At 42.8% G+C, this 24,323-nt stretch overlaps 1 protein-coding gene across 1 annotated transcript in view; it reads right to left on the bottom strand.

The window, feature by feature from the left end:
* LOC138579930 (adenosine deaminase-like) overlaps nucleotides 1-24,323 on the bottom strand; it is a 325,526-nt gene that overhangs the window by 230,596 nt on the left and 70,607 nt on the right. Inside the window, exons 5-6 of the mRNA XM_069650151.1 lie at nucleotides 12,054-12,197; nucleotides 10,049-10,164 (exon numbers count right to left, since the gene is read on the bottom strand). Of these exons, the coding sequence (XP_069506252.1) occupies nucleotides 10,049-10,164; nucleotides 12,054-12,197 (260 nt within the window). The remainder of the gene's footprint in view (nucleotides 1-10,048; nucleotides 10,165-12,053; nucleotides 12,198-24,323) is intronic.

The following is a 24,323-nucleotide window of genomic DNA, read 5'->3' as shown; positions in this document are numbered from 1 at the left end:
CATCTGGATATAAATGTGAATATTGGCGTGCGTCATATATAGACAGGATTGAGAATATTAGCCAGTGCCGGATCAGCACATATCACTTCTAGATAGCAAGGCCAATAACCAACTCACTAACAATTTCACCCCTCTGCATACACCTCTCAAACTCTAACCAAACACAACCACAACCCTAAATCACAACAAACAGCACAAACTTCACTACATCGCAACAACAAAAGAAACCATGCATTGCTTCGCACAACAGCACACGACAGCTACCGACCGGTAAGCACCCCCAAGCTAAGCGAACGGTGTTAACCGAACTGAAGCTGCCAAAACACATCACTTCTCTCTTGCACTTATCCCACTTGTTCCCACTAGCTTCACTCCCTCACCCCCTTTCCTTTTCAGATTCGCCAGAGTGCCAGGGGACCACACCGGTGGTGATAGTGCGTGGTACAAATATCCTTTAACATTAACATCCCTCATCATCCTCTGTATGATCTCCCCAGTGGTGGATAGATTATGCCTACCCACTTAATGGAAAGGTCCTATCTTTTATGTCTCCCTCCTCCAAATAGGAGGCAGTGGTTTTCAGTTGACCCATCCATTCCCTCCACCCGTGCCCATGTGGGATCATGAATAATGTGATGCCCAATGAATCCCTGACTCCTGTCTTGTTTTGGGTTCCTTGTAGTAACTTGTGGACTGGAAGGGATATGGCCCCAAGGAGCACACCTGGGAGCCTGCCTCTAATCTACATGCATATGTGCTGGTTTCCCAGTTCCATGCTCATCATCAGTTCAAACCTGTCCCAACCCTACTGGTTCTCGACTGAGGGAGGGTGGTGTTAGAGTTCTCCCCAGAGCTATGGCTTGTGCCTTCATGTCAACACCATCCCAGGGCATAGCATCTGGAGTCCTACCCCCATTCTCTGTAAACCCACATTTTGATTCCTTATTTTGAGCCCCAACAAGTGCCACTCCTTACCATCCTGGGGGTTTCACTTTGGATACCTGCTACATCACACAAACCTACGCAGGGCAGTAGCATTTCTTCCTCAATACGGAACAGGCACCTGCAGATAGTGTTTCCATATGGTGCATGCACAAACAAGGCTGACGCATGCAGCAGCACAACCATGCTCTTTAGAGACCAATCCTCTCTCTGCATACGTAATCACCTAAATCATTGGCTCCTCCAAATCCTTGTAATGTTCTTGATCTAGTGCTTCTGAAACAGACGTCCTCCCTTGTTTGGAAACTCTGGTGTTAGGCCAGGTTTGCACTCATCTTGTTCTTGCTCTCGCCTGTCTCTTTATTTATGTTTGTTTATATTTATTAGGTTTACATAGCGCTTTAATCCAAAGCGCTTTACAATATAACAACAAGGTACAATAATGAAAGAAGCATATTTACAATCATGAAACAAACCAGTGAAACAATATGAAGAACAATTTACTTAGATGGAGGAGGTGAGGGAAGGGTGAGGAGAAGGGAGAGGAGGTAGTCAAGGGAAAGGGAAACAATAATTCAGTTATCTGATTCAAATTCAAGTGGTTGTGAGCTGGAAGGGGAAAGGGAAGGTATGTAGGATATAGGAGGGGGACAGGGGAGATGGGTAGGAGAGATGGTAGAAGGAAAGTCAAGGGGGGGGAGTGGAGAAGAAGGGCTTTTAAGAAGGTGCGGAAGGAGGTGTAGGTGGGGATGGAGCGGATAGAGAGAGGTAAGGAGTTCCAATGTATGGGGGCCAAGAGCTGAAAGGGTTCAGCTCTTTGATGTTGCTCCACATGTTCCTGTGCATCCTTAATCAGTCTAGCCTAACACTTTTTTGGGAAATGGGAGTGGGCCCTCTTACCGAGGGTGGTATACCACAAACATGAGTTTTCTGGTGCCAGTGCTTTCCTATGGGAGCAGGTCAGTCTGATTGGCAGATGGGGAGGAGTGTGGATCAGAATAACCTGGCATGAAACTGCACCTCAGACATTGAAAGAACATGAGACAAGGTTGTGTCCTCAGAGAAAGAAATAAGTAAAGCCGGTAGTCACAGGTGTGTTCCCTGTTAAAGGTTATCCCCCTACTGAAGGACAGAAAACAAGACACCCCATGCCATACACCCCACGCAATGGGCAGAACTGTGTGGGCTGGGATTGTGCAGAGGGGTAGGGTTTGCAAGAGCTGCATGAATCGCTGATCATAGAATTTAAAAAAAGGCAAGGCGAGGTGCTGGTTGCTGAATAAAAAAGGTAAGAAGGGGGAAAGGGGTGGGCAGGTATTAAGCTGCCAACAGTGTTCGTGGAGTCATGTAATACCATAGGCTCACTCATTGGAACCCTGAATCTGGAAACGTATCTTCTCCCGAGGTTGTCCTTCCACCAATTCACTGATGATACCTATATCTTCCCCTTTCCCACTTTTACCCCTGACTTTTCCTATGGATTCTCTAATTGTCTCTTGTCCATTCGTCACTGAACAGTAATTAGTTATCTTCTTGGTCTCACCTCCTGAAAGACCAAAGTCATCCACATCTCTGCTCAACATGTTCCACCACTCCTTCTCTCTCTCTCCTTTTCGGTTACCAGTCATTTGGTCGAAAACCAAATGGTCGAATGACCATTTGATCGAAGTAAATTGGTCGAAAAAAAAAAGGTCACTTTTTTTTTTATTCTTTTTTTTTTATGGGGGGGTTCCCCCCTAACCCCCTTTTTCTTTATTAAAAATATTTTTTAAGCAACCAAAACTTTAAAAAAAATATATAAATAAAAAAATGCGACCTTTTTTTTTCGACCATTTTGATTCGATCAAATGGTCATTCGACCATTTATTTTCGACCATTTTACCGGACACCCTCCTTTTCTTATTATACCCCATCTTCTGCAACCTTGGAGACTCTTTGACAGTTATTTTAAACTTCATCAGTTTGTCAACTCCACAATTTTTTTTCATTTATAAAGCGCACAAAAACCCAAAGGCATTGAGGCGGTGTTACAGAGGCCAGTTACATGCAGGCAAAATATAAATTACACACAGATAAAATTAAGCAGGAGGTAAGCTTTGCTGGACTCCCCAGTTTCGGAGAAAAGCCACGTTTTGAGGGATCTCCGGAAGACCAAGTAAGATTCTTCAGCTCTCAATGCGGGCAGGAGGGAGTTCCAATGTTTGGCTGCCATGGAAGGGAAGCTTGACCCACCAGCATGTACGTGTTTGAATTTGGGCTGGACAGTCCAGTGGGCAGAATGGCCACTGCAGGGCTGCATCTGCCAAACATCAGGCACGTCTGCTCCTGCCTGATCTACCGCTCTATGTACATGCTCATCTCTACCTGTGTACTCCTTCAACTTGACAAATGCCTCACCCTTCTCTTGGGCAGCCACTGTATGATTTAGATCAGTAGCAAAATGATCAACTATGCAACTCACTCTCTCTACATTCTCCTTCACACATGACACTTCTATGTTCACTGCATTCCCATCAGCTGTCTCTCCAGGCATCACCGATACTTCTTTAAAATCCTCCTGCTCATCTTCAAATCAATGCCCGGTGTAGCCCCTCCCCCTTATCTGGATAACCCCATCACTTGCTACTGCCCAACTTGTACCCTTTGCTCCAGCGTCCTACTCAGCGTCTTGTGCTGCTTCCCACAGCTTCTTTTCTCTCCTTCCCCCACCATTAAACAAATTGCTACTGACAAGGCATTGTATATGCCCTTACACGCTATCTCCTCTCTCTGTAAGGGAGCCCTACCCTAAATCAACCCTCCCTTGTGATTCCCTCCTCTCCACAGCTCTACATATTGTATATTATACTGTTAAGCTGTATATTAATGTCTAATTAACTGCATATTTTGTACAAAACCCTGTGCTGTCAGTTTGTGCTGCCCACAGTCCATGTTCTCATTAGAATCTTCTTCCTCCACCACCTGAATCATCATTACCTACTCAATTATCACTTTGACATTTTGTGAAGCATAGTCGTAGTAATTTCTCTGTTCACCATTGTTGTCCTCGTGTACAGCATTTCTAATCAAAGCTCTCACCTACTGTTCAATGAAAACAAATACAAACATCTTTTCTAGCCGATCTCAATATGAAAATAAATGGAAGAATCCAAATTTTCATCCTTCCCAATGCCATATGGAGTACATCAGGGTTCCATATTATCAGCTGCATTAATGATCTGATATGGCATTTATAACGCGCCTATACACAAGTGTTTCAAAACGCGACGGGGCAAGGGAGGGGGAACAGAGGGAAGACAGAGACAACAATCTTACGAGGCCAGGAGACATTGAGATCGCGCAAGTGCAGAGGAAGGGGGATGGGGAAACCTGTGGGGGGTAGAGGGTAGTGCAAAACATGGGATCAAACATAGGATCAACAGTAAAATAAATAGGATAAATAAAAACAGTAGGTAAAAGTCAACATCTGAAGAGAACTGAACCACACATACTCATAATAGCAGCAGGTAACATTTCCATCCAGTGGGGACAAATTGCCCACCTTTGAACTATCTATAATCTCAGATATATGTTCATACCGTGAGAATGAATGGCTGGTTTCTTCATCCTGCTTAATAGAAATAAAATGGAATTTCTCATGCTCCATTCTCCACACTGACGACTATTAAAAAGAATGTAGATGTAGTAAATAAGGTTTTAAGGAATGTGGATGATTTTTTGGGCCGTTTATTGTGGGAAGAGACTTAAATGCAAGGTATCTGCGGCTATTAGGTTGGCCCCAGCAGATATGAGATCTGCGCCAATATTGAAGAAACTGTATGACAAGAGAGGGGAATTGCATGGGTGGAGTTGCTTAGCTGCCATGGGTTAAACATGTTCAATGGGTCTTGTCCTGGGGATGAGCATTGTGGCAACACCTGTATAGGGATTGATTTTTTTGTTTGTAAATGGGACAGCCCTTTCAATGGTTACAGACATGGAAATTGGAGTACGGGAAGAAAGTGACCACTTGCCCATGTACATACTTTTGAATGGTAATGCGAAGCAAAAAGAAAGAGCGCTTGTGGCGGGAGGTAACATCAACGCAGGGAAAAACAGGATTGTGTGGAATCCAACTGAATTGCAACACGCAAATGTGGCGGCCAATTTTGAATGGGTAGAATTGCAGGGCAATGCATTGGGTGAAGAGGGACCGTTAGACATGGATGTAATTGATTCCTTTGAGAAAGTTATGAGGAACATACAGAAGGTATGCAGACTAGCAGGGCAAACAAAAAAAGTGTACGATGCAAAAATGAAAACATCAGTGTGATAGTAAGGTGCAGGAAGGAAAGAAAAACTGAAGACATTGAAATCCTGAAGGACAGATTTGGGCATAAAACACAAAGAGGGGTCATCACAAGTTGGGCGGCATCCCAGCAGTAAATCCTCCAGAATACTGCCCAATGCAAATAGCGTTACCGCAACTCTGTCCGGAGTTATTAGCGTCAGATCCCGAGTTGCTGCAAATCTGTAAATCCGCATTGTATTCAGAGTCCATCAGACTCTATGGGGCATTTTCAGCGCATTTAGCGTGATGCAAATTGCGCCCTGGTAAATGAGCTGAAAATGGACGGAAAGTCGATAAATATACCTCAAGCTCAAAGCTGGAGGTGAATCTTCCAACTTTCCGCCCAGACTCGGGATTGGGTGGAACGGCAATGCGTCAGTAATAGCGTTACTGTCGCATTTTTACTGCTCCGTCCAACCCGTAATGAGGCCCAATGAAAATATTGTATTAGGAACATTAATAAGGGCACAAATATCCACATATAAAGAGTGGTTGCGTCTGTACTTTAAAGAAAAGCGCAAGGACGTATGGCTTGAATGAGGGAATTATGCCCATGTGAAGGAAAATAAAGCATTTTGAACGCTCGTCCGCATTGATAAATGGAGTTGCGTCAAGCGACTGGGAAAAGTATATTGAAGCTATCCTGGGTGAATATCATGTGACTCCATCGTGCCTGTAACTCCCAACTCAGAGAATCGGATGGTGATCTAACAATTAAAGGGCTGACTGAAATAATTAGGAGACGTAACAGATCTCAGGCGGCAGGGCCTGATGGAACATGCAACACTTTGCTAAGGACGGTGCCTAGCATAAGGGCTAGAGTATTATGTGAGTTATTTAAAGCCATCTGTAATATTGGTCGGGTAACGGATTCATGGAAGGATGGAATCATGCTGCCTAAATCGATCGGCCTAATCAGATTGTTGTTAGCCCTGCTGAACATACCAGTGAAGGTTTTTGCACGAGTTTTAATTAATCATCTTCCAGAATGGAGCTATAGTAGGCAAGTGATTCCTTTTAATCAGCCAGGATTCCGCGAGGGATCTATAACATTGTTTAATCTGCTAACACCTGTCGAACTAATCCAATATTCTCGGCCTGGGAGGAAATGACCTGTCTATGCTGCCTTTATTGATCCGAGTGCAGCATTTGACACAGTGTTACGGGATAGGTTATGGAAGAAATTGCAGACTTTGAACGTACGAGATGACCTTTTACATATGATAAAACAGCTACAGCGCAGCACGCGTGTCAGTGTGAGATTAGATGAGGCACGTAGAATAACCAATTGGATACCAACATCAAAAGGAGTTACGCAAGGGTGCATTCTAGCATCTTTCTCATTCAATCTGTATCTCACAGATCTCCGGGCGGTCTGGGATCTAGAGGAGGTTTATTCCATCAAATATGGTAATTTTACTCTGGAAGGGTTAGGTTATGCCGATGACCTCCTCTTGATCGATTACCCCCCTACTGGCCTACAGAGGAAATTAGATGCATTGGATGGATATACACAAATGAATGGGTTTAATATTAACGCCTCAAAAACAAAAATAATGGCGTTTAAGACGGTGGGTGTTAAAGTAAGGAAGTATAAATGGTACATTGAACGGCAGATAATAGAATAAGGCAGGTCGAATAGGCACTTAGGAGAGGTGATGGATGAGTGACGTGGGATGATCACTGGAAATTACTTAACATAAAGGTCGTACAAATGCTCAGCATTAGATCTACATTTGCTGATGAGCACAGGGGATACTCTATCCAAACATTATTAACTCTATATAGGGCAAAAATACCTCCTATTCTGACCTATGGAGTGGAACTGTGAGGATGGAAATATGTGAAGGAATTGGTTATCTTGGAGCCCAAAATGCTAAAAAAAACCTTTTGAAAACCAAGCGAAATCTCCCAAATGCGTACATCTGGTTATAATATAATGTGTTTAGTGGTACTACAATGAATATGCAGAAATACCTAATGTTGTTTAAAAAGATAAGGGGGTGGAGTTAGGATCACCCTTTGCATCAGGTTTGGTATGCATACTGTTTGATCAAAAGAACAATGAAAGATTATATTTTGAGTCACCTTTGCAGAGCATATGAAAATATGGGTATAGCAATGCGATATGTGACGGATACCAGGTTTAAATCTGCTGTACATTGAAATGAAGGAGAACAAGATATTATAAAGGTGAGCTCACTGGCATATAGGGGAATGTTCTTGGACACATAGCTATATCGTAGGGGATTGCTGGCCTATATTAAAGCTTATCCACACTGTACTAGAGTGAGCAGATACATGGCTATCAAATTTAACTCTGTTGATACACTGGAAATTGTGGGAGCAAGAAGAAGTATATCCTGACAAGAACGGCAATCTAGGCTATGTGGTGAAATGGTTATTGAATCCATTATGCACTTAGCTGTGGAGGGTACGAGTCTTCACAAACTAAGGGATCGTGTTTTATTATAGTATAATGACCAGATGGGGAATTGTAACATCGGGGAAGTATGGGAGACATTTTTGGATGGTAATGATTGTAATCTGATGTATTATATGGTGAATCCTTGTGAATATGTTTTAAGGCTTTTTTAAGGATATTGATGTTTAGTAGCAATCATGGTTTACGATTGTATATATATATGTATTTTAATACTATTGATGAATGTAAATGGATGATGATTGTTTGTAAAAGGTCTTTTATAGGACTATGGCCTCATTATAAGTGTGCTGGTCTGGAAAAAATGCAGGTCTGGACTTTTTTTTGGGACCGGCACACTTCAGTTTTGCCGTTGGGGGCCATGGATCTCCCAGCAGGCATGACTTGCTGGGAGTTCAGGCCCCTACCAGCAAATAAATGCCTGAATCACTGCCACCGTTACTAATGGTGCTGGTGATTCAGGCAATCCCATCTCACGGAGTCAATGGGATTCCATGGGAATGGGAACTCAACAGCTCTCCGTCGCCCGTAATATCCTGGTTATACCGGGATATTGAGCAGAAGGGACAGTAAGGCAGGTTTGCTGGTATTCCGCCAGAATACCGGCGGGATACCGGCAAACCTATAATGAGGGCCTATGTGTACAAAGTAAAAAGAAAAAAAATGAAGACCAGTAGCCTCTTGTGGAGTTCAAGAGTCCACACCTTTACTTGTATTGTATATTGGGTCTTACATAGAGGGAACCTAGCTTAGAAGCATTGGAGTACTGTATTATATTGTTTCAGGATTCCAACAAAAATGAAATCCAGACTTAGAGGTTACAACTTTCCGCTGTGGATCTAGAAGGTCCATGACCACAGTGGTTGTTTTCACCTGGCAGGGGGTGCTGAGTCAGAATCTCCAGTGTCCCATAGGTCTTGATGCCCTTCTCTACCTGCAATAGCACAGGGGCTATCCTAAATGTGGCCGGGATAGTGTTGCAACAGGATGGGGTCTAACAAGTATATCATCTTTATTTTTTTTATTTGTGCACCAGTTTTGTCTGGAGGCTTGTGATGGTCTGACTCCTAGAGGTGAATGTGCCACATTTGCTGGTGAGTTGTGTGGCTAAGTAGCCAATGCTCCAGTGAGTAGTTGCCGTGAAAATGTAAAGCAAACTATCTTGAGGAGCATCCCAGCTGGGTAGGAAACCAGATCAGTTATTTTGGGAGGTTACATGGTCACATTTCTTTGATTCCTTGTTCTTGTGAATCAAGTTAAGCAGCCTTTAGGGGAGTTACCCGTGGAGCTGAGGAGCTGGTCGGGTGGGCATTCAGTCTGTCATATGTGTACGCTTGCTAAAGCTTGGAAGGTGGTTCTGAAGTCCTCGGGTGGGGGCAAAGGTTTTATCTTTTGGAGGAGTGCTGATTGATATCAGGCAGTCTTTTGATTTTTGTTTTTTGGTAATGTGTTGGTGGAAGGAAGGGCGGCTGTCGAAATTGAACCTGAGTAGTTTGGTGCTTGGCGCCAGCTTAGGAGTGACTCCAACAAGGTGCATGTCATTTAGCCACCTTTGAATGGTATTCTGTTTAGATGGGTGACCTAGTAGGGCGCATTCTGTTTTTGTAGGATGGAGCTTCAAGTGGGTGCTTCGCGTCCATGCTTGGATGGAAGCAAGGTACTCTTTGAGGGACAGGATCTCTTAGGCACAAGGCACTTTGAGGTTCTTTATGGCTCGTATACACATGAAGTGAAATGCTGGCACGGCAAGAAGTGACCGCGGCAACTACAGAGACTGAAGGTCACTGAATTGAGACTTGTGGGTCCCTACAGTTGGCAGGATAATAGTCCAACTTGAAGCTGCCCAAGTGCACTGAGGAGGGCCTTTAAAGTGGGGGAGGGGAAGCCTCTGTAGCTATGTTTTATTCCAGCATTTTTCGTATGTGCAGATGACATGTTTGTTCTGTGTTAGTATACCATGTGGCAGAGGGTTTAGTGTTGGTGCGAACTGGGTTCGCAATGGCCTGTATAAACCGCCATAGCACTTTCCAACCTAACATAACCAAGCCTTTCATAAGTGCCACAAGGTTGTGCAGATGGCAGAGGTGTTCTTTCTAAATCACCCCCACTATCACCCACAATGGTAGGGCCTTGACACTGAAGGAACCATCCTTTGTCGTGAATGTTGCCACAATATTGAGGTCAGTTTGAAGTGAATCTGGGAAAAACATCATTTTGAAACTGTCTGCAAACATCTGAAGTGTGATCGTTCATAAACTCCCTATTTTGGAGTGGAATCCTTTCGCAGTAAAAGAGCACAGAACAGAGAATTGCGAGAATGTGTTGGCACTCACCTGGCATGTGGCGTATGCAGCACAGAATAGATCTGACTTTTATGTTGAAGTCTCTCTCGCCTTCTTTTATTCCCTGATTGACTAGATCAACTACTTCATCCGGAGTGAGGTCACCTCTGTGGAAGAAAATATAGAATAATGCACTTGTGTATTTTCACTTTTCCTTATACTCCGATGTGCTTCCCCGCTGCAAAAGACACATCATGCCATTTGCACTGAAGGTGTATGCATGTTCTTATGTGCATGGAGATGGGCCCAGTGCATATAAGTGAACCACTATTTACTGTATGTATGCTGTGCATTAAGAACGCATCCACACAAGCAATCTGGCAAAGTGCATGGGTGGCACCCAGAGGGTGACATTACATGCACAGTGCACACATGGGGTGCAGCTGGAAAGGCCATATCTACCAACCTAACATGCACTGGTGCAGCAGTCCTCACACTGACGGTGTGGCTGGAGCTGTGCTGCCATTTTTCGTGACGGTGCACCGTGCAGATGATTGTATCAGCGGTGGAACACACCACCCTGTGAACTGAGCTCTTCTGTGGGTGCACTGGGGAGCTTATCTTTCTGTTAATGGGGTTCAAAGCCATATGGATCTAGTACTTTGCAAAGAGATGTTCCATAACCTTGAACCTTGCGCAAGGAATCGGCTTCTGCCATATCATGGCTGCTTTTCTGGGTATAAGGTTTGTGTTGCGATCCCAATTGAATTATACAGCTTCATGCACCATGCATATGACTACAGCCAGGGTCTTGCTTGACGAAAAGCCATGGTCTACCTTCAAAGTAGGGGTAACATGATATCAATTCGTGTGGATCCTCCTCATCAAGAGTGCTCTGGCACATGTATTTACCAGTAATATTCCGTGTCAAGATGGCCGTTTGTGCCTTTAATATAACCAACGCTGCTTGACAGAGACTGCAGTGTCTATCTGAACATAGTTTGCAAAGTGCTAATTATAAATGTACTGTTCCTCCTTTCAGTTGCCAAACCTCTAAAAAACTTACTGAAGTTAAAAAACGGTGCACTATTGTAAGTCTATCGTCATAAATGATACTGGGCATACATGATGGAAACGCCAACGCGAAACATGTAAACTGTTTGAGGATCAGTGTCGTAAACCCAATCCCATAGAAAGAGATTGGAGACTAAATGTTTGCCCAAATGATGATCTTATCAGAGAAGAGATAATGGAAATTGAATCACCTTAATCCAATGCAAGTGATCAGGAATGAGAGACAATTAATATCACAAAGAATATAGGCAGAGAAGTATGGGGGCATGAGGACTAGAGCAATTTCAAGGGTGGGAATTTAAATATCTGGGGGCAGGGTAACACGATGCTATGGAAGTGGAAGAATTGGTGACAACAATGCCCCTGAGCACCTGGGCAGTCAGTCATTAGAGGAAGACTTTGTGTCAGATCAAGGCGTGTCCACTAAACAGAGAATGTAGGGGAAGTGCCGACGGCAAGAGGGTGATTCCATGATGCCATGTCAGCACCTTAGCGCCCCTTGGTGATGTCATTTCACTGTGGGAAAGAGAAGAGGTGAGACACCACGCTAGAGTGCATTGTCCTGCTTTGATGGTGATATAAATGCCAAAGCCTACCGGAGAGTAGCAAAAAGAGGCTCACTGCATCAGTGCCTGCACGGTCTCAAAATCGCCAAATGCACCTCCACCAGCCTCCAAGATTGCGGTTTTTTGTGCCCCCACCTATCAATGGGACGTAGCCTTTGGGGTGAGTTAAAGAGGTGCGCCTTAAAAAGGAGCGCACGGAAGGGCCATCAAAATTCAGTCAATCTATTCCCAAGTATAATTGGCCAAAATTAAGGGACATTGATTCGGGCTCACTTTTCTGATGTACTTTCTACAGCAACAATTCTGTGGCTAAAACGTGGGATTCAATTGCTTCCTATGTATTAATTTAATATCTAAAAGAACTACATTTTACAGTTAAAACAATTATACTTATACACAAATAGGAATTAACTTACTCCTTTTGTCCCCAGGGAATAGGACACACTCTGCAGTTTGCAAAGTAGTGAGGGCTGTACCGGACCTCTACATAAATTACTTTTTCTTTGGATTTTGTTTCAACAAACTCATATGCAATTCTTTTCAGAGCTTCTCGATCGCCCCTAAAAAAGAATAATCACATTAATCAGTTGCTATTTTTGTAACAGTATTTACAAGTTATGTCATAATGAAGTTAAAATACAAACATACATGTAAAATGAGGTACAGAAGTGGGTTATTCTGAAATATTTTGAAGTTGCGTTTTTGCCTTAAAAATGGAACAAACATTGTTATTATAGGGCAGCGATAGCCACCCTATAGTTAATTGAACTATAGGGCAGCTATCTTAACTGTTAAGGTGAGTCGGAAACACATAGGAACCACTCAAAATTCTATTGTTAATAACCTTTGATTTGAGTAACGGATTTGACCGAAATTCGAAAGTGATTAAAAGTCTGCGCCCCCGAGACTTCAACATTTCGCAAAGATTTGTTAAACAGTAAGAAAGTTATTAAGCGTAAAAAAAAATCTAAAATTGCGGCATACTTCCCATTCATTTTCCCATAGACAAAAAAGTTCAATTGTTGCCAAAGCGCACAGCCCAAACCGCTGGAAGGATTTGTACCAGGTCTGAAACAACTTGGGCATGAAGTGTTCAAAAGAGTGCTTTGCTTGGTTGGAGGTTATTCTGTGCCATAGTTATTAAAATATGTGATGGTGAAAGGAGTGCCTCCCATACCCCCAACAAATAGGGATATCTCCCATGGTGCATTGCAGGATCATGGTTTTCAGAAAGGAAACAACCACCAACTTGTTTTTCTCTCGATGCCAGAGATATTCGTGGCTATAGCTGAGGATATGGGAAAATGAAATGCAGTAAAAAGCTATTTGCCGGAAACTTTGGAGTTGACGGGGGTCTAGGGACTGAGTTTGCAGAACAAAGCTTTCCATAGCCTCGGCTACAGCCGACATCTGAAAGCAAACTGCGTCACAGGAACAGCATTTGCTGTGGGGGCAAAGGGAAGGCCAACTGGGGAGTGGGGGGAGCTGGCACAGATGAGGGGGACACTTGGTGAGGTGCTGGGGGGCAGAAAAGCATTGCTTTTTTGCAGCTGCAAAGGACTACGGTATGTGTAGTTCAGTACTGATGATTACATTTTGTAATTCTTTCTTTTTAAAGATAGTTTTACAGCTATAGTGATGTTGTGGGTGAAAAACAATTGCCATCCATGCAGTAACCAGGATAGACGCTGCTTAGATTCATAGTGAGAAGGGGGCCAGCCTCTTCAGGCCATGTTACCAGATAAATGAGCCAAACATAGAAGACCACTTAGAGGAACGGGCCAGCCCTTTCCTTGCTTTGAAGCTAAGCAGGGACGGTCCCACCTTGAAGCCAAGCAGGGTCAGTCCCTGTTACTGCATGGATGGGCATCTGAATTATTTTTTTAAAAACCATTCTACTGTCAGTCCGTAAAGGATTTGCATTCAGTGACAATTCTTTGCCTTTTGCTGAATTGCATTCTGGTATGTGTAGTCTCCCAGTCAATAATAATACAAAATAAATAGATATTTTTACAAACCAACAGTGGATTTCCCATGCTTGCAGTAACTGGGACAAACCCTGCTTAGCTTCAAAGGGAGGAAGCGGTTGTCTTCTTAAGGCCACGTTGCCTAATAAATGAGCCTATCTTACAAGACCACTTAGAGAAACATAGCCTAAGCGGACTGGATCCTTCCTTGCTTTGAAACTAAGCAGGGTCGGTCGCATTTACTGCATGGATGGCAGACAGTCCACAGTCCTGAATGCTGTGTGTTTTCTTAGTTTTAAAATATCTCATAACACACGGCATCCACATTATTGTTATTTTAAACCTGCTACTGTCAGACCTTGAAAGTTTTGCACCCAGAGACAATTTATTTTTGCCTTTTGCTGAATTGCATTCTGGTATGTGTAGTCTCACAGTGAAGATGGGGGGAATAATGCCACAATTGTATTGTTGAAAGCCAGAGATGGGGTTAAGGAGGGTAAATTAGAGGGCAAGTAAGTCATGAGGATTTGCCCATGATGTGGCAAGAGAGTTTGCAATCCTGGACACTGGTGCAGTTATTTGCCCCTGAATGTGGCTGCTTTTCAGGGCGCCAGTAAAGGACACATCTGGGTGGACAGCGTAACTTTTTTTCAGACGGTGGATGCAACCCCTTGGGTTTCTTTGAGGTTGGCAAGCTTGCGCAAGTATTTGGATACCAGAATTATACTCAGGTTGTCATGTTCCCAGTGCAGATGCTTACCCACAAAACCACGAGCACTTGTTTCGTATTGGGATTTTGTTTTCCATGTGATATTTCACTACAGATTGCTGTGTTTAAAAGGTGAGAACCTTTTATACTTTGCCAGCACATTTATTGGGAGGTTTCCTCTCTCATGTTATTTTTCTGGTGTTCATTACTTTTTTTAAAGTCCAATGCTATTTTGTCTTGTGCACTTTCTTTTAAGGAGAAGGTCAATTGCGCTACATTTGTATATTTCACTTTAAAATATATGGTCACTTACTGTGCTTATATTCATAAGTGCCAGATTTTGATTTTCGCTAGGGCGGGCACAAGTACCTGGGCATATGTTATTCTTGCAGCTGATCATTTTTTACAATTTTGTGTGGTGCTTAAATGCAGTTAGTTGAGGTTGTGCGATGTATCATGACAGTCACTAAGAGACCAGCCATAAAACAAGGGGCTTGTAGCACGCTGCTTAACTAAAGTGTGTGATCCTCGCCAAATCATTTAATCACACTAACTAAAAACATTGGGACTTTTCAAAGCCTGCAATCTTTCATACATATTAAAAAAATAGATACTTTTACAGCTACAGTAACATTGAGGATTACAAATCACTGGTGGCCCGGGTCTCCCATCCATGCAGTAACAAGGACTGACCCTGTTGGGTGTAGAAAGTATGTGGGCATTTGTTATTCTTGCAGCCAGCTATTTTTTCCTGTTTCCGTGCTGCTTAAATGTGGTTAGTTGGGGTCATGGGATGTATCACAACAGTTACCAAGAGACCAGCAATAAAACAATGGGCTTGGAGCACGGGTCATGACATTTCAGCACAGCCAGTTAGGCGCATGCCGTTATGGCGTGACCGTTTCCACGCAGGTCCCACTTGGGCACTCCCAATTAGACGCAGTCAGTTGGCCACAGGGACCTCTCGGCACAAGGATGTTTTGGTGTGAGAGGTCGCAATTGGTGTGACATTAACCTGCAGACACTTTGCTTTTTGCACCCATCTGCACAAGGATGTTTTGATGCGAGAGGTTGCTATTGGCATGAACCTGCAGGCACTTTGCATTTTGTAATCTGGATTAAACATGAAAAACATGTATTTACTGCAACATTATAAAACAGGATGGGACATGTATTACACCGCCATTGAAGAATTGAACACATTTTAAACATGAAACACAATTATTTACTGCAACATTATAAAACAGAATAGAACATGCATTACACCATCTCTGGGCAACATTATAAAACTGAAAAAATAAAATGAAAACATATTTATAGTGAACTCTGCCTTTGAGAACCCTGGCCTGCAGGAGTTTGAGATGCAGCACTTAAGCTGCATGCTACAATTACATTATTGTTTGAATTCTCACAAGTTTCATACTTAGCCTTTTACAATTGGACAAACTTAAATTGTAGACAAAATTTGAAATGTTTGTACCTTGAAGCACTGAGCCATTGTGGCGTACTAGTTGAATGCTGGTCCTTGAACTCTGGTAGACCAGGGATCAAGATTTTTTTTATTTTATTTAAAACAGTATATTTTGGTAAACACTCTGTATTTTGGACTATGTAGTCAAACAGGCATGCCTCTGATCCATCTGGCCTCCTTCATGGAAACGTTCACCGAACACTGCATGATTTTAAGAAGGTCTTTTGAGCTTCACTACCAATGGGTTAATAATAGTTGCACTTCTTCCAATGCACGTGAGCCAGCGCAAACACGACTTTCTTTTAAGCTCAAGGGAGGGGCTTTCCACACAGTCCCATTATTCCTTAAATATATTGCGTTACTTTTAGACTTTGAAAATGGCGGGGAAAAGTAGACATCACACTCTCCAGCCCCTTATTTTCAGTTTCCCCAGCTGAAAAAAACATATTCTACTTTACTTTACTTTCATTTACTTGTACATGATGCAACCAAAGGGCCCGGAGGCATACGGAGACCAAGACCGAAGGTCTGAAGACACAGATGGCAAGAACAGACGACAAGACCCTACTCTCCCTACGTTACCAACAGGGGATGTGGGATTTCCTAATCAAATAAATGAGTTTTGAGCTTTTTTTTAAATATTTCAAGAGATTCACAGCTTCTCAGATCAAAGGGCATTGCATTCCAGCTTTTGGGTGTGACTGCCCAGAATGCGAAGCTCTTAACAAAGACTGAGTTAGTGATGGGAGTTTCCAATAGCTTGAGGTTGTTTGATTGCAGGTTCCTTGTGTTTATTTTTCTCTTCAGGTTATCTGCCACATAGGATGGAAATTGTCCTGCTAAGCATTTAAACGTGATTGAGATGAGGCGGAATTTGATTCTTGTCCTAATGGGATGCCAATGAAGACTCCTCCTGACAATTTTGTCACCAATAATGGATCTCGCCACTTTTTCACAGCTCTTTTGGGACAGATAGGGACGAATGTGGTGCAGTAGCTTGATATAGTAAGCTGAAGATGATACCAGACTGCTGACCTTGGCTTTGATGGAGAGATTGATCGAAAGTAACACTCAGAGTTTTCATTTTATCTTTGGTTTTGATTAGGCAGTCTCCAATAAGAAATTGTTGGTAATCCTTGTTAAGGATTTTTAATCTATGGACAGAACCCACAACCATAAGTTCTGTCTTTTCACAGTTCAATACCAATCCATTCAGTATGCAGTCCTTCCATCGAAAAATGTTCCATCAAAACTTTTTCCATCACATCTTTCCCAAAGAAAATATGTTAATTGAATGTATATTTTTGGGGTAAAGGGTTAATTTGGTTTGGGGTTGGTTTTTAAGGGTTAAAAATGGGAGGTTGGTGGGGACCGCCTGTAAAAAAATAAAATAAAAATGCATTCGAAGAACATAGTTTTGTTGGAAAAAATGTGATGGAAAAAGTTTTGATGGAAAATTTTTCAATGGAAAGGTATGTAATCATCCATTCCTACACATCCGGTCGTAAATCAAATTATAGATTTTATTAATACATATCACATCCTCCCCGTAATCTCCTGTAAGGGGGATGAGGCACTGGGTGTCATCGGTATCATTTGAAAAGTAGATCTTTTTTTTTCCAGCATGGTAAAAAGAGGGGTTGAGAAGATATTATACAATATGGGCGACAAACAGGCCCCCTGTGGGATCCCATACTTCAGAGAGACTGGTGTATCTTCTACTATATTGCTGCATACTCTAACCATTCTGCTTCCCAGAAACAATTCAATCTATGCCAGTGATAGATCACTGAAATTAGGGACATCACAAAGTTTCTGCAGTAATAGGGCATGGTCCACCAGACCCAACGCTGCAGATAAATCTAACACCACAATCACTATATTCTGTCCATCATTGAGCCTATACATCATGTTGGATTTTAAATCCAGAAGAGCAGACTCCGTACTATGACCTTGTCGAAAGCCACAGAGATATTTGTTAAGGATGGTATTGTTCTCCAAGTGGCTTAGCACTTGTTAATAAGCAATTCTGTCCAGAATCATGAGGAGAAAAGAGGGATTGGCAATAGGTCTGTAATTTGTAGGGTTGGACGGGTTAATACCTTGTTTCTTCAAGAGTGGAGTGACCCAAACTTGTTCAGTCACGCAGGGGCACATCCTTCTTTGGGGGAGGTATTCATAATTCTGGTAAGGGAGGTTATCAGGAATTCCGAACATGCTTTAGTTGCCATGGCAGGAAAGATATCACCTTTGCAAGGTGAGTGTTTAAGTTTGATCAGCACCAGCCTAAACTCTGTTTCCAACATCGGTCGGGAGTTAAAAATAGGAGGTTCTGGGCATAGATCAGTACCAATCTTCTGATTAGGATCAACAACAAAGCTATGTAGAGCAGTCAATTCTGAGAGTTTTACTTTCTCAATAGTACATTTTATTTTTTCTAGCGTCTCTGTCATGGCATTTTGGATGGAGGTGCACCAATCCACGTCTCTAGTAATGCTGTCCTCCAAAATGATATTCGGCTTCTCAAGTTCTTTAAGGATTGTAAAGATCTTCTTGGACTCATGTTGAGATTTGTCAATTCTGTTGTTGTATATGTTCTTTTTAGCACTAACTATTGATAATCAATAGTTCTTAGCTGATATAAGGCATATTTGTTTATCCAAGGAGACCAGGGAAGATTTCCATTGATAGAAATCTTTCCTTTTACTTTTTTCCCCCTCTTCTGATTCTACACTACGTGCCTCCTCCTTCAATAACTTACAGATCCCCTACTACCATTTAACCCAAACAAATAGACATGCAGGAGAAATCATGAATATAGCCATGATACATGTATTGTATATAATCTTATATTCCACGCGTGCCTTGTTATTTGTAAGGTGATCATTCAGATTTCCTTTTTAATTCGCATTTTGGGAGTTGTAGTACAGGGCACTTGATGCACAAAACAAAACTACAAGTCACAAAATGTATTTTAAAAAAACAAGAACTGGATAGGCATCTTCTGAATTACAAGGAGACATGCACACACACACCAACACACTGACACTGAAAACTCACACTGAACGTTTCACAATACTCACATACAAACACGAGTACAAACGTGTGCGCACAGGCTAACACTCGCCTTCACGGAGCAAATGCACACTGTACACACAATCCCTCACAAATAACACTGCACAAACGTTCAAAAAGAGGACTAGACTGTCTCTGGGCAACATTATAAAAAAGAAAAAAAATCACATTTACATTGAAATCTGAGAACCTTGACCTGAAGGAGCTTGAGACGCAGAACTTAACCATTATGCTACAATGATATTAAAGTTTCATGCTTAGCCTTTTATCATTGAACATATTAAATTATAGGCTAAATATAAAATGTATGCCAAGTGAAGTCCCAAGCCATTGTGGCGTAGTGGTTAAATGCTCGGCCTTAAACTCTGTCAGACCAGAGTTCAAAGCTGTATGTTTTTTCATTTAACTAATTTAATGTAATTAAAAGAAAAGCAACGCAACTGGGAGGTGGCGAGTTTTGTTGCAGTGCAGTCCTGTGATCTTATTTGGCAAGAGGGCATTTAGACGTGGCTGCTGTGGCAGCCACGTCCAAACATCCCTGACGCCAAAATAACAGCGCCGGAATGTCTTTCGCAGTGAAATGGGCACGCCGAAATGGATGCAGTGGCAGAATGGTCATGCCAAATTGCCCCGCGCCAAAATTATGTTGCCGAAAAGAGGTGCACTGCTTGGAGCACGCTGCTTTACCAAAGTGTGTGCTGCAGGGCAAAACATGTAATCTCACTAGGCAATGCCTAAAAACATTGTGACTTTTCAAAGCCTGCAATCCAAAGGCCATGATTAATGGTCTGATAGCGTTTTTAAAATGGACAGTGGGCACGGCCAAAGGCCATGCCCACTGACCATGGCCGAAGACCATGCTAGTGATCTGGAAGCATTCTAAAAATCTATGAAATAACACAACCCTTGAAATTCAAGGAAATAACTGTAGTTGCAGGGACGTTATGTTGAGCAATACATTGTAACAAAACCTTTGAAATACAAGAATAAACTGTAGTTGCAGGGATGTTAAGGTGAGAAAACTTAACGCAAAAAAACCCTGAAATTCAGCTAAAGCCACCTTAACCTCGCACCCCCTGTTGTGCAGCCTATGACCACAATGATGACATCACAGATGACATCACTAATTACATATTGAATGCGAACACTGATGACATAACAAATCACATCGCTGATGACATCACTGGTGACAACACTAACTGCATTGAATATAACGGATTGCATCAATAATGGAATTAAACATAGCATAATTTATAAGTTAGCTGATGAAAAGTTTGATTACCTTAATAGCAATTAATAACATTAATAAATGAAGGCTTAGAAGTGTGCTCCAATGGTTGAAAGCACCCACTTTCACCACTAAATAGCAGCACGGTTGCAAGCAGAGTGTGGTCGAGAAGCGGATGCATGCTCGATGGCGTTGGAGTGAGAGGCGAATCGGAGACACTGATGCAAGCAGGACCATGGAGAGGGCACGGGACAGACGAGGCAGGCTGATGCAGAAGGGTGCGGGTTCTGCTAAATTGGCATATGTGATGGCACAGACAGCTTGCTGAGAAAACAAAAAGCTCTGAAACAATTGGATCCAGTGTGCATTTTAAGTAACTAGTTATTGGTCCTAGATGGACCAGTCAAAGGAATCAATGTCCTTGTACAATTTTATAGGCAAGGTGGAACGGTTGGGGAAATTTCAAACCCATAGAATTTTTCTTGGTTCCCCCAAGTCAATCTTCACTCATTTCTACTGCAGTTTCAGATATGAGGTTCTACTGGGTTCAACTTTACGTCTCTATGAAGACAGGTGATTTGGAACTTGGGGCAGTTAATGATTGCCATATTTAAACCTACCGGGTGGCTGTGCATCCACCCGTGGGATTCCTCCACCCTAACACTTAGCCAGCAATTCCTCCCTTGGCACCCCTCAGTACTTCCCTCCCAGGCTCTCACCTACACTTGCCCATACCTTGCTCCGTCCACCACTCCATTCATCCCCTTTCTCCTGCACTTCTCTTTATAGCATGTGTACGTCCGAATATCACAAAGCCTAGTAGGACCCCGATTGTATATTTTCTGTCTTTTGCCATTATTTTTTACTCCCCTTGTTGCCTCCCTACTTTGTCTTGTGGTGCCTTGAAACACTATTTTGTTGTATAGACGCCTAACAAATGTGCAATAAATAAATAAATAAATAAATAAATAAATAAATAAATGCATAAACAAAGAAGAGATGTGTGGTTTAGTTAGGTTAGGGAAGAATTAAATACACATAGGGCCTAGGAAGAATTGGTTTGGAATTCTTCAGAGGGATGAGGACATATAACTTGTAAGCAGGTAGGGTGTGTGGATTCGGGGGATGAGCCGCAGTACAACCCACATCTATTTTATAGGCGTAGGAAAAGGCAAACACACTTTGAACCCCACCTCCATTTACTATGTTGAGGGAAAGGCCAAAGCACTGTGAGCCCCACTTACATTTACTAGAGGTGGGAGAAGGCAACCGTTTCCAAGGTGTAGTAAGTGGCAAACCACTGAGAACTCAACACACAATTACTAGGCATAGGAGAAGGCCAAAGCACTGAGACCCCCAAACACAATCTATTTTGTAGACAGAGGAGAAGGCCAAATGACTGGAACCTCATGTACGTTTCATAGGCAGAGGAGCATGGCAAATCACTGACAGCCCTACATGTATTTATTAAAGAGAACTACGGATTAAATTGACAAGCCTGAATGTACTGCAGGACTAAAAGATGGTAGAGCAAAGGGTAAAGAATGGGGCAGGAATGAATCGGTTCAGCATTTTTTAGATGTTAAGCAATATCTCTTTGCATCGGGGAAGCCACGATAGTACATGGGGCTCTGAACTGGCCACGATGGTAAATCGGTAGTCACAGATCCCTTCCTCTGCAAAGAACAGTATCAGAAGGAAATGTAATCATGCATGCAGTGCCTTTCCAAATGCATCAAGCGTCAGTGAATGGCTTTCAGGAGGAAGGGAAGGAGGAGGAAGTTGAGCTGACGCCAACACGTGCAAAATGGGGAAGGTATAAAATCAGCTAATAAACAAAGGGAGCGATCCCAGGATAATGAGGAAGAAGACGCCTCTTCCTGAAAATTGCCCACCTCTGAGTTCCTTGGAAATAGATGGCAATGACGACTGTGACTGCTCCATCCCTTAAGTCAAGATCGAGACCAAGGCGCTGCTACATTGAAAATACAACAGAGACCAAAGACTGAAGAAGAAGGTCTAGGCATTGCCAAATCCATGGAACTGCCAAATGCAAGCACTTTGCACAGGGTGCCACTACTCAGCCTTTTCCAGAAGCGGTCCAAAAAAACCACATGCTAGTGGCAGTATAACTTTGCATACAGTCACATCAACAGCACTGGCTCCTCATTCAAGAGAACCCAAATGAGCAGACCCCAACAATGAGGACGGGTGAGGGCTAATCTCTGCTCTCCAAAAACATCAGGAGTGCAAACTTATTTTACATCAGAAAACCATCAAGATCATCTTTCGACCTGCAAGATATGCAAGAAAAGTGCCTTGCTAGGGAAGCCTGGCACTCAATTGGCACCTCTACCCTGTGAGTCCACATAACAGGGCATTATCCACATTCTTGGCAAAAAAGAAAGGGGAATAGGGCAGCCTCCTAGCACTGCTCGACTGCAGGCAATGGCACATTAGCACCACCATCTGAACCAGAGAATCTTGCATATTCACAGATTTTCACAAACCATCAGAAACCATCTTTAATAGCAGATCCCATGGCACACAGACAATGTATTTCCCCATTAATTCACCAGCCCACTGTTGCTGAGTCCTTTGAATATGACACAAAATATCACAAAACACAAAAGCTCAGTCTTTTCAATGACAACCTTATTGTAATGTTGACAATATACTTCTGCCGTATTCCTTTGTAGAAAATCTGGGATTCAGATCGCTACTTGGCTTCGATGATCTCTGCTGGGAAATTCCAAGTCGGCACTATTAAATGGGAACTTCAGTATCCATTATCTACAACCATGTTGTGGAAGCAGTGGAAAGGGCACTGCGAGGATAAGAAAGCACATCTGACACTAGAAATATCGACCAATGGTCAAGTCACAGCCTTCATGGCCATCACGGGACACTGGGTCACCTTCCGAGTGCCGGTCATCAGCAAAGCCCATGGAAGCAGCTGCCAAATGTAATTTGCCAGCAAGTCACCTTGCGCATGTAAGGGTTTGATGGCAGGGCCCACAGTGCAGTTTGTCTCCTTGAGAAAGAAAATGATGTTGTGGTAAATTGGCTTACTCCATGTGGTTTACAATTGGGCTTTGTAGTAGCTCATAATGCATCCAATAATTTTGCAAGCACGGTGATAGGTGAAACCATACATGTGCACAGCTTTGTCCATGTCCTCCATCTTGTGGTGACCCACTTTAAGCCAGTGCCCAAAACTAATTGAGATTGTGTGGCCCAGAAGACCTGTGCCAACTTTAGTCACTACCGCAGTGACAGGCATTTGTTTGGAAATTGCAGTCTCACCACCATATCTCTTACAATCAGCTGAAAGCTGTGATTCTGACTCTGTGGAATGCAATCCTCAATGTGCTGGAGCACCAGCAAGAACTGTGCAGTGCAGCAACTGGCTACTGTAATAGCTGGAGCGGGCAATTGGACAATGTCTACTTAACAACTACAGAGTGGCAATTGATGGGCAATGTTTGTTTGTTTGGTGCAGGGATCATCATCCCAGTCCGGTACTCCACCACTGCCTAGAAGTTGATCGGACAGTCCACACTCATTCTCCGTAACACCCGACACTAACTTAGCTGTCAGCAGGGCGAGCTTCTGGAGAGTGGAATAAATAAGAGGCTATTCTGCCAATCTTCCTTGCAATATGAATCAGGCTGCCCACTTCACTGGACACATTGCAGACCAGCTGCCTATGTGTCAATACATGCTAACCGATTAGTGATGAACATGATGAACATTTGCTGCCATTACGGCTTGGCAACTGGTTAGTGTGGCCATCTGTACTTGTTCAATTAGCTGTGGAATGACAAAGCAGCCCCTGGCCAGGGCCCAGTGTGTACAGGATTGTAGTGCTAATAGGGCTATTGTCACAGATCCAGGAGGTGCTTCATGTTATAAAAGGGAACAAGCCTCTTATCGCTGAAGTCTATGGATGGAGAAAGCACCAGGTCAATTTCTTGGAAGACCACACAACAGATTCCTCAGATGATGAAGACTTGTGTAAGCCAGTGAATGTGATGCAGATTTAGTGGCACAGGGAAAGGTGGTGGAGTCTTTGACTATGACATACTCGTAGAGAGCATTGCAAAAGTACATATTTCGTTTTTCCATCCTCAATGTATTTGGATCTAGTACCGCGCTCACAAACTGCAGGATTTTACCTCAATTTATTTGACCCTACCAACCAGTGGATCTAGACAACAGCTTCTACATAGTGCA

The sequence above is a fragment of the Ambystoma mexicanum genome, chromosome 3p, assembly GCF_040938575.1.
Source record: "Ambystoma mexicanum isolate Mex_15411 chromosome 3p, UKY_AmexF1_1, whole genome shotgun sequence".
Lineage (NCBI taxonomy): Eukaryota > Metazoa > Chordata > Amphibia > Caudata > Ambystomatidae > Ambystoma > Ambystoma mexicanum.
This window is presented reverse-complemented; position numbering and strand designations above follow the sequence as displayed.